Raw genomic sequence first — 12,337 nt, 5'->3', positions numbered from 1 at the left:
GTTATCGCTTTCTCCTCCCATACTGCCATATAGAATAGTGGAATCCAGATGCAGATGGAAATGAGGAGCTTCGCGATGCGACATTGTCTGTGAGCACGAAAATAAATGGCCCGACTCTAGCAGCGTCCTTTACTGGCCGCGCGTGAGAAGAGGTGCAGGCGTGAGGCGTAGGTGGGATCGCGCGTTGGGGGACGAGTCGCAGCGTCACTTATCTGCGGAGCCTGCCGCGGCGGCCCCAGCAGTGTGAAGTGTGCAGGCGACGGCCGCGGGCACGACACACGACAGCCAACAGCCGACACCATGCAGGCACCCCGCCAGCGCAAGATGACCCCTTACGGGCTCATGATGCAGCTCGTGGTCGAGGGCGACGAAGGTAAGTCTGCCGGCTGGCCTCTTACCTGGCGAGCACAGCTCTAGTTCCGCTACCGGCCACAGCGGCGACACTGTCGTCTTTTGGTAGAGGGAGAAAGTATCGATACATCTCGGCATCGATTAATTGCATTTCGATACTGATAGTTTTTCACTCGATTCTTTTCAATTTCGGGAACCGTCTGTTGCTGACGCGTTTGCATGTTAAGTTCTGAAACGGATTTGCTAGCACAGTTAAACGTGGCGTCAGGAAAACAGCTGTTCAAGTTTCAGATTTGGTCAGCATAATCGCAATATCCCTTCACTTAAATATTCGAGGTATTTTGAAAACAAAGAGAATCCAAGCACGTTTCAAAAACGTTGCGCATTTACGCGGGAGCGAAAATCGATTGTGGAGGTGGAAAACCTGCAACTAGAAACGGATTTCCAGGATCGGTTTTGGAGTGTTTGCGTGGCCAACCAGAAACTGTGAAATCGGTTTGCGATATCCGTTTTTGGGAGCCCCATGTAGCTAAACATTGTGAATCAGTGCACGAAAACTTTTGCGACGCTTCGCCAACCTCGGCAATGTTTCGTTCACAGTTCGCTCACTCTGCATCCCAGTGTTTTCGCGGTTCGAGTTGTTTGTTTTTGTATTGCGTTTAAAACAATTTAAGCCTCGCAGTACCAGGGAGAGGTGGTACTTCATGTCCAGCGCTTGAAGAAATTGTAATCTAGTCAATTATTTTGTATTTTAAAATTCTTAAAAACTAAATGCATTGTTTTTAATATATTCCTCTACCTGAATCCCTTAATGTTTTAAACTTACTTGAACATCAATAGCTCTTTAAAATAGTAGTTGTGTAAGTAATACAAAGTTGTGGTATTAAAATGTCTATGATACATTTGCTATTCCAGTATATTTTGTGTAGTCTTGTGGAAATTACTTTCCGGATAGCCTTTCTGACTACAACTGCCTGTTTCGTTGGGAACACTATCACTGCGCCTTGGGAGCGCCTTCCACATGAGGGCTGTGAATAAACACAGAGCAAGAAATGGCGTGCGAAAGACATACTGGTGAGCATCTAAGGACATTGTAGTAATAATCGTTGCCTTAACTGAATCTGAGGGACCGCCAGAAATACTTCGTGGCCAATGGTTTATAGGACGTCAGAGCCCTATTTCGTGTCTACTGTTGTGATGATGTCCGCAGAACGAAGTCTCATGCTGAAGTTGGTCCTTCACGACGGCGCCACAAGTAAAGACAGTCGCTGCCAGACGCATCGACGAATCGTAGACGTAGACACGCCCCAAGTGTTTCCTTACGGCGCCGCAGCAGAAATGTAATTTACGTCCGAGCGCAGTACCGCTCAGCCCAGTCTCTATTTAATCGCCGGTTCTCTATGTAATCAGCCTGACTTTTATTCATCGCTAACGACGACAGTATCGTCTCAGCACACATCCGGGTGTGTGCGAGTAGAACAGATGTCCACAACTTTATATCACATTAAAAACAATTGTACCCTGACGTGAATCTTTCATGCTGCAATGAATAACGTGTTAATGTTATAACTGTCAGCGACAGCATCATACAGTGTTAAGTATTTATCATGCTCAAGTTTTAATAAATTACTAATAATTTGTCTTTATATATATATATATATGTGTGTGTGTGTGTGTGCTCGGTTGGTTGGTTGATTTGGGGGAGGGGACCAAACAGCGAGGTCATCGGTCCCATCGGATTAGGAAAGGATGGGGAAGGAAGTCCGACGTGCCCATTCAAATGAACCATCCCGGAATTTGCCTGAAGCGATTTAGGAAAATCATGGAAAACTTAAGTCAGAATGGCCGGACGCGGGTTTGAACCGTCGTACTCCCGAAGGAGAGTCCAGTGTGCTAACCTCTGCGCACTTCGCTCGGTGTTTGTGTGTATGTGTGTGTGTGTGTTATTGTTGTTGTATCTACTCAGCCTGCTCCTGAAATACTCATTAGCTGCTACCATACACCACAACTGCGACTAACACAAATGACCCCGAAAGAGATATTTTCTCGAGGTTTGCGTGAGGGGTTACGTGGAGATTAAGGCAGCGCATTTTTTTCTAGTCCTCTGTCTTCTGACTGGTTTGATCTTTTCTCCTGTGGCAACCTCTTCATCTCAGAGCAGCACTTGCAGCCTACGTCCTCACTTATCTGTTGGATGTATTCCAGTCTCTGTCTTCCTCTACAGTTTTTGCCCTCTACAGCTCCCTCTAGTACCATTGAAGTCAGTCAGTCCCTGATGTCTTCAACAGATGCCCTATCATCCTGTCCCTTCTCCTTGTCAGTATTCCTTTCCTCTCCGATTCTGCGCGGAACCTCCTCATTCCTTACCTTACCAATCCACCTAATTTTCAACATTCGTCTGTAGCACCACATCTCAAACGCTTCGATTCTCTTCTGTTTTGGTTTTCCCCCAGTCCATGTTTCACTACCATACAATGCTGTACTCCAGACGTGTACGTTGGGGTAAACAGTGCTGCAACCTTCGGCAGCTATAACGGGTCTAACTCGGCGGGGCATCTGTTCGACCTCAGACTGGGTGCCAAGGGCACGTCGTTCAATGCTCCTTTAATTCTATGCCATAGTTCGTCAGTTGTCGTGGCTGACATTGATGGCGAATCAGTCTCTCTGTAATTCGTATTTTCAATCGGTGAGAGATCTAGAGCACGTGCTGGCCACGAGATCTTCGTACACTCTCTATAGCGAGGTACGTCAGGACAGTACATTCTGTCTTGCGTTATCTTGTTGCAGTTTAATGTTACGGAGATCTCGGAAATGAGCGCAGCCACCGGCCTTAACAAGACCGAAATTACCGGCTATAGAAACAAGAAGTGGTCGTGTTGTGAATCCAATGGCACCCCATACCATCAGGCCAGGCGCTGGGTAAGAGTGACGACGATGAATGTAATTTCCTCGGAGCCTTCACACACGGAAACGCCCAGCGCGATGCTGCACACAGAATGTGGACTCCTCTGAAAAGACGACGTTGTTCGACCCTTGTCTGCAGTGTTGTTGGGTGCACAACAGCTTTCGCGTCGAGGGAAGCCGCAACAATGGTCGCCGTGCTGACAGTACATGGTGCTCCAGATGTCGCCGCACTGTTCATGTTGATACTAGTTCTTGCTGCAAACAAGTCCATTTCCTGACCGAAGACATGTGACGTGGCTGTACCATCCCGCATGGGCGAGCGGCGAACAGTATGTCTGCTCACTCGGGCGCTACTCACGTGGGACTCTTGACATCCTGGATGGCGTCGAGTATGGCCGTCCTGAACCCATCGATTGCATTTTCGCATAACAGTCATGAGCAGAAATATCGCAGACGAATAATGTCAGTCTTGGTAGAAGACGATCCTGCCAGCACTGTCGAATTCCGACAAGTATTGATTGACGTTTTACCTCCTTACACGATGTATAACACAATCTTCTCACAAACAAACAATATTCGAATGAGACTTCTGGATGAGAAACACGCTGCTTGATCTTTTCCTACATACAGAATGTAGACAGCGTTATTCCTCCCTGTTTCGTGTAGTTGTGGCGAATGCTAATCATTTGTACACCCAAGTACGTAGTATATTTCATGTCAGTTTGACGTTTGTTGCACACCGTCTAATGGCGACCACAGTATATGTAAAAGTTTATGACACTGTTAGCTGGAAGACCATCTAGTGGATTCTCAGGCGTCTTTTTGGAAACACTTCCTTTCCTCGCACGTACTCGCACTTTTTCTTCGCAAAGTGTGTGTTTGTCTGGTCTTCCGCGTATTCATCCGGTATAGATTGTTGTGTCGGACGAAATTACACTCCGCAGTGGTTAGCACACTGGACTCACATTCGGGAGGACGACGGTTCAAACCCGCATACGGCTACCCCGTTTTACATTTCCCGTGATTTCCCTAAATCGCTCCAGGTAATTGCTGGGATGGTTCCTTTGAGATGGCACGGCAGATTTCCTTTCCCATCGTTGACACAAATTTGGAAATTTGTAGTAAAGACTATGGCACCAAACTGCTGAGGTCATCGGTCCCTAGACTTACATACTACTTAAACTAGCTTAAACTAACTTAACGCGAAGAACAACACACACGCACAACCCTGCCTGAGAGAGGACTCGAACTTAAGGCGGGAGGGGCCGCGCAATCCGTGACATAGCGCCTCAATCCGCACGGCCACTCCGTATATAATGACATCGAAGTCGACCGGGCGTTAAACCCAGTCTTTCTTCCTTCCTTCAAATTATACTCGCCAGTACAACGGTGGGTTCTTTAGTTTGCACCACAAGGAGACCGAGTGTGTACGTAAACTATTAATTCACTTTATTACAACATAGATAAGAAGAATTACTCAACTCTGAACAATCCATTTTCACAGGAATGTCATGAGTATTCTCTGAACATCAGCTTAACACTTGATACAGACAAAAAACACAAAATACACTTAACAATAACTTTCACGCAGTATTCTGCCTAACACACTGTTCACACAGCTGGCCTACTAGAAGACGACGCCGTCGTCTTAGTGGATGCTCGGAGACTGGGGTAGAGCGGTCCTGTACTCCACCGTAAGTAGACGAACGGATACGGCGGAGTAGCGAAGCGTTTGTGGGCGTGACTAAGCCGCGCCGATGTCGCTCATTCGCCGATGCAGCTTGCTGTGACTATTGATTCTTGTGGTTGTGTTGCGAGGTACCAACCTTACTTTGTCACCTCGCTCTTCGCGCGATATCACATGGGTGACTGAGATGAGTACTTTGTAGCGTTTTAGTGGCGTTCTTTGACGTTGAAGACCATTTTAGAGAAGGGGTGGGGTGAATTTGGTTCCGGCAGATAACGTGCCCCTTAGCTCTTTATCAATAACACCAAGGGGATACCGAGCTTTCCCCATCTGAAGGATTGCAATCAAATGTCACATGCTCTTGTCCTCCACTCCAGAGAGGACGGGATTTAAACTCAGGACATTGACACGAAGTTTGATGTTCGGGAATTGTACGCTACCATCTCTCATCTCATTATCAATGAAATTAAAGATGTTAAATGTCTTCCACGTGGAGGATTCAAACCGACTACCTCCGAGCCGACCACCAATCCACAGACGTGCGTCTACGACCTTGGCAGCTGACGCGGATTGTTCAAGATATAGAGAACTGCGTATGGGCAGAGCACTGTGGAAGGACTCCTGTAGGGAGAAGAAACCGTGGTACTGTTTTACTACTGCTGCTGCTGCTGCAAGGCCATTAATCTACCTTATTTATTTTTCTTGTAACATGTCTGTCAGATTCCAGTTTAACATTAGACCTTTTAATGGTAATGTTAGCCAAAACTCTGTTTACAGTAAAATTAAATATAGTAGATCTTTTAAAGTTTTTCTTTTTGGGTCAAGAACGAAAAAAAGACTTCTTAGAACTTACGCAATTCATTTTTGGCCGAATTTCCATAGCCAAACAAAGAGTGGGCAACTAGTATTGAAAAAAAAAGATATAATTGCTTGAAAGTAATCGGGGCAATTAAGAAAAATTTAACTAATCATTTGAGGGAAAATTGGAATATTTCACGAACAGCTGTTGCTCGCTAAGTGTAGAAAGTTCTCGCTATTGTGCTCATAAGGATTCACATCAGTGTGGAAATTGGGGAATCTTTCTTTCACATTAAAAAAATAAAACAAATATGAAATTACAGCATAAATGGAAACTTCTTTCTTTTCTTATGATATGAATAGCCATAATAATTACAGAAGACAGACCGATATTTAAGTATATTTCACGCTGGAAAATGAAAAATTTGAGAAAAAGGATCGGGGAAATGTTTTGTCAAACCATTTCTCTAAAAGAAAGAAATAATACAGATTAGACAAACCTTAGACACATTTCGTTTGCTGTACAGGATTCCGAGCGCCATTCGAAGCCACATCAAATGTTTCTGTTATCTATTTTCTTTCTTACTTTTAGCCAAATTATTTCACAAAACATTTAACCGTTTTTCTTTCAAATTTTTTCATTCTTAAACACGATATAAGTATCGTGCTACGACAGAAGAATACAGCGATATTTTTCCTTGTAGTATAACAGGTATCACAATAGTGTAACATACATGTGCCAAAGTGATAAAGCAATTCTTTACAATCTTAATCTACTCAATTCTAAAGGGTACAATACTTGGCTAACACGTCAACATTAAACACAGCATATCTGAGGAATTGATGTGGAGTCCTGCGCCACCTTGTATGTTGTATTCAGCCGTCTCGTTCGAAAGCAGCTGGAATCCAACCGTCACTTGTGTGCTGGATACATCCAATTACACAATCAAGAAGCACATTAGCTTAATGACAACAATGCCTCCGACAGCAGCCGATGAAAGGTAGAAATACCTAGGGCAAGCTTGCATGACGTTACTACAAAAAAAATCATATTCAAAACCAGCCGTTTACATATAATTGGTCTTTTTTCCTGTTTATTCTCACCAATGCATTTCGTGTCATTTTCTGAAAACATCGTCATTGGTGATTCAATAACAGAAGAAGAATTACAAGTGAAACGAATTCAAGTGCACATGTTGCATTCTTTTGTTCATTTTGGATGCTGCTTACAGAAGATAGTGTCGTATGCTATACGTTTCTGCAATTGAAAGTAAGTTGTTTTTACTGCATGAAAAACCTTTTGGAAAATTTGTAACTGCGGAAAGTAATTACCTTAAGTTTTTAGAATATTACATCAATACCGCATTGTAGTGGACATAATGTGTTTGCTCTGTGATGTGTTATTTAATTTACTAACAATAATTTAGTAATTTGTTGCTCTGTCAAATGTGCTAACAATCCACATATAATGTTTGCGGGACACGTTAAATATAGTAACCCTCGCTATTACACAAACACATGCACTCATCCGGATCCACTACAACGTTAATGCTCTGAATTTTGCTTACATTTAAAATCATTTTAGAATGATAAGTCATTACCGGGTAGAAAGTCTTGTTATATAATTATGTGAGACAAACCTGTCACGTCCTTCATTATAGTAGGAGCTTGGTATTCATGTCTTCTTTCTCCTGGTCTTTTCCCACGTCTTCACGGGGTTCGGCATGTTAATCGGGATGTGGCAATGTTAGTGGTACACGGTGTCCGGATGCCTTTCCTGTTCCCAATTCCCTCCCGTGGGACGGAATTTGTGTTCCCAATCAGTTTACATCTAGAGTCGTCACACGAGAAAGTGTGAGACTTTTCGAAATGCTCGCGGATCATGTAACTGAGGCGGGACTTGGTTAGCAGCCCCGTATGCACCTAGTCAGATGGGGGAAACCGCCTAAAAAGCACATCCAGGCTGGCCGGCACACCTGCCCTCGTCGTTGATCCGTCGGGTTCATTCGTTCCGGGTCCGGCGCGCCTCCCCGAATGCCGGAAGCGGTGTAATCGTGCGTTTGACTGGTCGGGCGAGTTGATCTTGGTCTCCATGTGGGGTAAAATAAAGATAAGTAAGCAAAATTCGGAATTACTGCTTCGTAAGAAATGTGCTGTTGCTTCACAATCTTCAGAATGTCAGAATTTTCTTATGCGAACCATCACACTGCACGTTATGGAGTGGTCTGAAGGCTGCAATCTATAGCAGAAGAATGCAACGATGGAAGGCGTTAATGGTCCGCATCCCAACGAGCAATTTAAACCACTGCGATTGTCGACGGTGTGGAACCGCGCGACCGCTACGGTCGCAGGTTCGAATCCTGCCTCGAATATGGGTGTGTGTGATTGTTCTAAGTTATAGGGGACTGATGACCTCCGATGTTAAGTCCCATAGTGCTCAGAGCGATTTGAACCATTTTGATTGTCGACATTTCTTCTGCGAATACAATGTCCCATCAGTTTCCTGGTTTGCAGCCAAGGCCTATTTGCACTGAGGTGACAAAACTCGTGGAGCACCTCATGATGCCGTGCCGGACCTCCTTTTGCCAGGCGTAGTGCAGCCACTCGATGTGACATGGACCCAACAAGTTGTTGGAAGAAATATTGAGCCACGTTGTCTCTATAGCCTTCATAAATGCGAAACTCTGGCCGGTGCAGGAGTTTGTGGATGAACTGACCTCTCGATTATGTCTCATAAATGTTCGATACGTTTTGTTTCGGGCTCTCTGAGTCGCCAAATCACTCGCTGCAATTGCCCAGAATGTTTCTCAAATCAGTCGCGAACTACACTCCTGGAAATTGAAATAAGAACACCGTGAATTCATTGTCCCAGGAAGGGGAAACTTTATTGACACATTCCTGGGGTCAGATACATCACATGATCACACTGACAGAACCACAGGCACATAGACACAGGCAACAGAGCATGCACAATGTCGGCACTAGTACAGTGTATATTCACCTTTCGCAGCAATGCAGGCTGCTATTCTCCCATGGAGACGATCGTAGAGATGCTGGATGTAGTCCTGTGGAACGGCTTGCCATGCCATTTCCACCTGGCGCCTCAGTTGGACCAGCGTTCGTGCTGGACGTGCAGACCGCGTGAGACGACGCTTCATCCAGTCCCAAACATGCTCAATGGGGGACAGATCCGGAGATCTTGCTGGCCAGGGTAGTTGACTTACACCTTCTAGAGCACGTTGGGTGGCACGGGATACATGCGGACGTGCATTGTCCTGTTGGAACAGCAAGTTCCCTTGCCGGTCTAGGAATGGTAGAACGATGGGTTCGATGACGGTTTGGATGTACCGTGCACTATTCAGTGTCCCCTCGACGATCACCAGTGGTGTACGGCCAGTGTAGGAGATCGCTCCCCACACCATGATGCCGGGTGTTGGCCCTGTGTGCCTCGGTCGTATGCAGTCCTGATTGTGGCGCTCACCCGCACGGCGCCAAACACGCATACGACCATCATTGGCACCAAGGCAGAAGCGACTGTCATCGCTGAAGACGACACGTCTCCATTCGTCCCTCCATTCACGCCTGTCGCGACACCACTGGAGGCGGGCTGCACCATGTTGGGGCGTGAGCGGAAGACGGCCTAACGGTGTGCGGGACCGTAGCCCAGCTTCATGGAGACGGTTGCGAATGGTCCTCGCCGATACCCCAGGAGCAACAGTGTCCCTAATTTGCTGGAAAGTGGCGGTGCGGTCCCCTACGGCACTGCGTAGGATCCTACGGTCTTGGCGTGCATCCGTGCGTTGCTGCGGTCCGGTCCCAGGTCGACGGGCACGTGCACCTTCCGCCGACCACTGGCGACAACATCGATGTACTGTGGAGACCTCACGCCCCACGTGTTGAGCAATTCGGCGGTACGTCCACCCGGCCTCCCGCATGCCCACTATACGCCCTCGCTCAAAGTCCGTCAACTGCACATACGGTTCACGTCCACGCTGTCGCGGCATGCTACCAGTGTTAAAGACTGCGATGGAGCTCCGTATGGCACGGCCAACTGGCTGACACTGACGGCGGCGGTGCACAAATGCTGCGCAGCTAGCGCCATTCGACGGCCAACACCGCGGTTCCTGGTGTGTCCGCTGTGCCGTGCGTGTGATCATTGCTTGTACAGCCCTCTCGCAGTGTCCGGAGCAAGTATGGTGGGTCTGACACACCGGTGTCAATGTGTTCTTTTTTCCATTTCCAGGAGTGTATTTTGACCCGGTGACGTGGCACATTGTAATCCATAAAAATTCCATCGTTGTTCGAGAACATGAGGTCCATGAACAGCTGCAACTGGTCACCATGTAGCCGAACATAACCATTTCGAAACAGTTATCGGTTCAGTCGGACCAGAAGATCCAGTCCATTTCATGTGAATACAGCCCACACCATCATGGAACCACCACAAGCGTGCACGTTGCCTTGTTGATAACTTGGCTTCGTGGAGTCTGCGCCACAATCGAACCCTACCATCAGCTCTTATCATCTGAAATCGGGACTCATCTGATCAGGCTGCGCTTTTCCGATCGTCTAGAGGTCAATCGATATGGCCACTAGCCCAGGAGAGGCGCTGTAGGCGGTGTCGTGGTATTAGCAAAGACACTCGCGTCGGTCGTCTACTGCCATTAACGCCACATTTGGCCGCATTATCCTAACGGATACGTTCGTCGTATGTCCCACGTTGGTTTCTGTGGTTATTTCACGCAGTGTTACTCGTTCGTTACCACTGACAACTCTGTGCCGTCGACCACTGCATTGTGCGTGGTGAGAGGTAAGGCCTGAAATTTGGTACTGTTGGCACACTCTTGACACTGTGGATCTCGGAATATTTGATTCACTAACGATTTCCAAAATGTAATGTCCCATGTGTGTAGCTCCAACTATTATTCCGCGTTCAAAGTTTGTTCATTCCCATTGTGCCGCCATCATCACGTCGGAAACGTTTTCACATGAATCACCTGTGTACAAATGACAGTTCCGACAATGCACTGCCCTTTTGTACCTTGTGTACGCGATACTACCGCCATATGTGTAAGTGCATAGCGCTGTCCCATGTCTTTTGTGACCTCAGTGTATTTCAGACAGAAATCTTCCACTAGTCATGATAACGACTGGGTAGCTTCCAGGCGAAATGTCGGACGAGGAAATAATAATGTCTCAGTTACACGCCTCAAACCTTATGAAATAGACTGAACTATTTCTTTCCATAAAGTCCCAAAGTGCAGCACAGATAAAGACTGGAGGGAATTCATAAAGCAATTTTAATATTAATTGGACTCTTTCAAGAATGCTGGCATTAAATAAAACCAGAAATGCTCTTCTTCACAATACTCTCCATGTAATTTCTACCACACACACAAACTTAGACGTTAGAACGCCGGCCGATGTGGCCGAGCGGTTCTAGGCGCTACAGTCTGGAACCGCGCGACCGCTATGGTCGCAGGTTCGAATCCTACCTCGGGCATGGATGTGTGTGTTGTCCTTAGGTTAGTTAGGTTTAGGTAGCTCTAAGTTCTAGGGGACTGATGACCTCAGAATTTAAGTCCCATAGTGCTCAGAGCCATTTTTTTAGACGTTAGAACACACACAAGAATATAAATACTGCACCGATCAGACTATATGGGGCATCCGTGTGGATATTTTGTTACACACTGGCAAAATTGTATTGTTGGAGTACAACTGCTTAGTATTACTACAGGAAAAACACCATTCTGCTTCCCGAGAGTCATCAATTCGACACGTGATGGATAAATGGGACATTGCTCAAGTGTTGCATAGATTGTGTTTGTTACTTCGATACGAGTGAAAATCTCAGCATTGTGACTTATCAGAACATGTGATATGGCGAGTCATTGGCAGGACAGAAGACACTCAGCCTCTGAATAAGATAATGAACACCGCTGAAGTATCCCAAGTATAATTTAGTGCCTATGGACTAACTATCAACGGACGGGAAGTAAGCGAAGAAGACACCAGCGCTGCAGATCAAATTTAATTGCAGTAGAATGGTCAATAAATAAAGTATACAGCCAATCGGTTGCAAAAGTTTATTGTAAAACCCTTGACCAAGTTTCAATACCACGAAGGGTATCTTCTTCAAAGGGAAGTCACATAAATTACATGACTGCTGTCTGACTTGTGCTTATTAGGTCATCATGCATGTTTAAAATTTTAACGTCATGTAATTTATGTAACTTTCTTTCTGAAGAAGGTAACCAGAGCGTTATTGAAACCTGGTCAAGGTTTTACAAAAAACAGCCGGGTGGCTGTATACTTTATTTATTGAAAATTTATTTACTGTTGCCGATGTCAGCCATGTTTAAAATAGTGACAGTGAGAATGAGATAGGTACTTGATCACTTCCGGAACAAGCAACACGATGCAACTCAACAACAAAGAGTCTTTCGGAATGACGAGAATATCAACCCAAACATCTTCGTGAAAATGCCCTCTATACGCACAGTTGCGCTTTGGTCCCCCCTGTAATAACATGACACTGTGTGAGATATTAAGGATATAGCAACTAGGGCACGTAAAACAGTACAATACATGACAAAT

The 12,337-nt window shown here is 45.8% G+C and overlaps 1 protein-coding gene across 1 annotated transcript in view; it reads left to right on the top strand.

The window, feature by feature from the left end:
* The first annotated feature begins 245 nt into the window (after positions 1-245).
* Positions 246-12,337, top strand: part of LOC126234583 (sodium/hydrogen exchanger 9B2-like) — a 547,662-nt gene continuing 535,570 nt past the window's right edge. The window contains exon 1 of the mRNA XM_049943295.1: positions 246-373. Within this exon, the coding sequence (XP_049799252.1) occupies positions 301-373 (73 nt within the window). The 5' untranslated portion in view covers positions 246-300. The remainder of the gene's footprint in view (positions 374-12,337) is intronic.

The sequence above is a fragment of the Schistocerca nitens genome, chromosome 2, assembly GCF_023898315.1.
Source record: "Schistocerca nitens isolate TAMUIC-IGC-003100 chromosome 2, iqSchNite1.1, whole genome shotgun sequence".
Taxonomy (NCBI): Eukaryota; Metazoa; Arthropoda; class Insecta; order Orthoptera; family Acrididae; genus Schistocerca; species Schistocerca nitens.
This window is presented reverse-complemented; position numbering and strand designations above follow the sequence as displayed.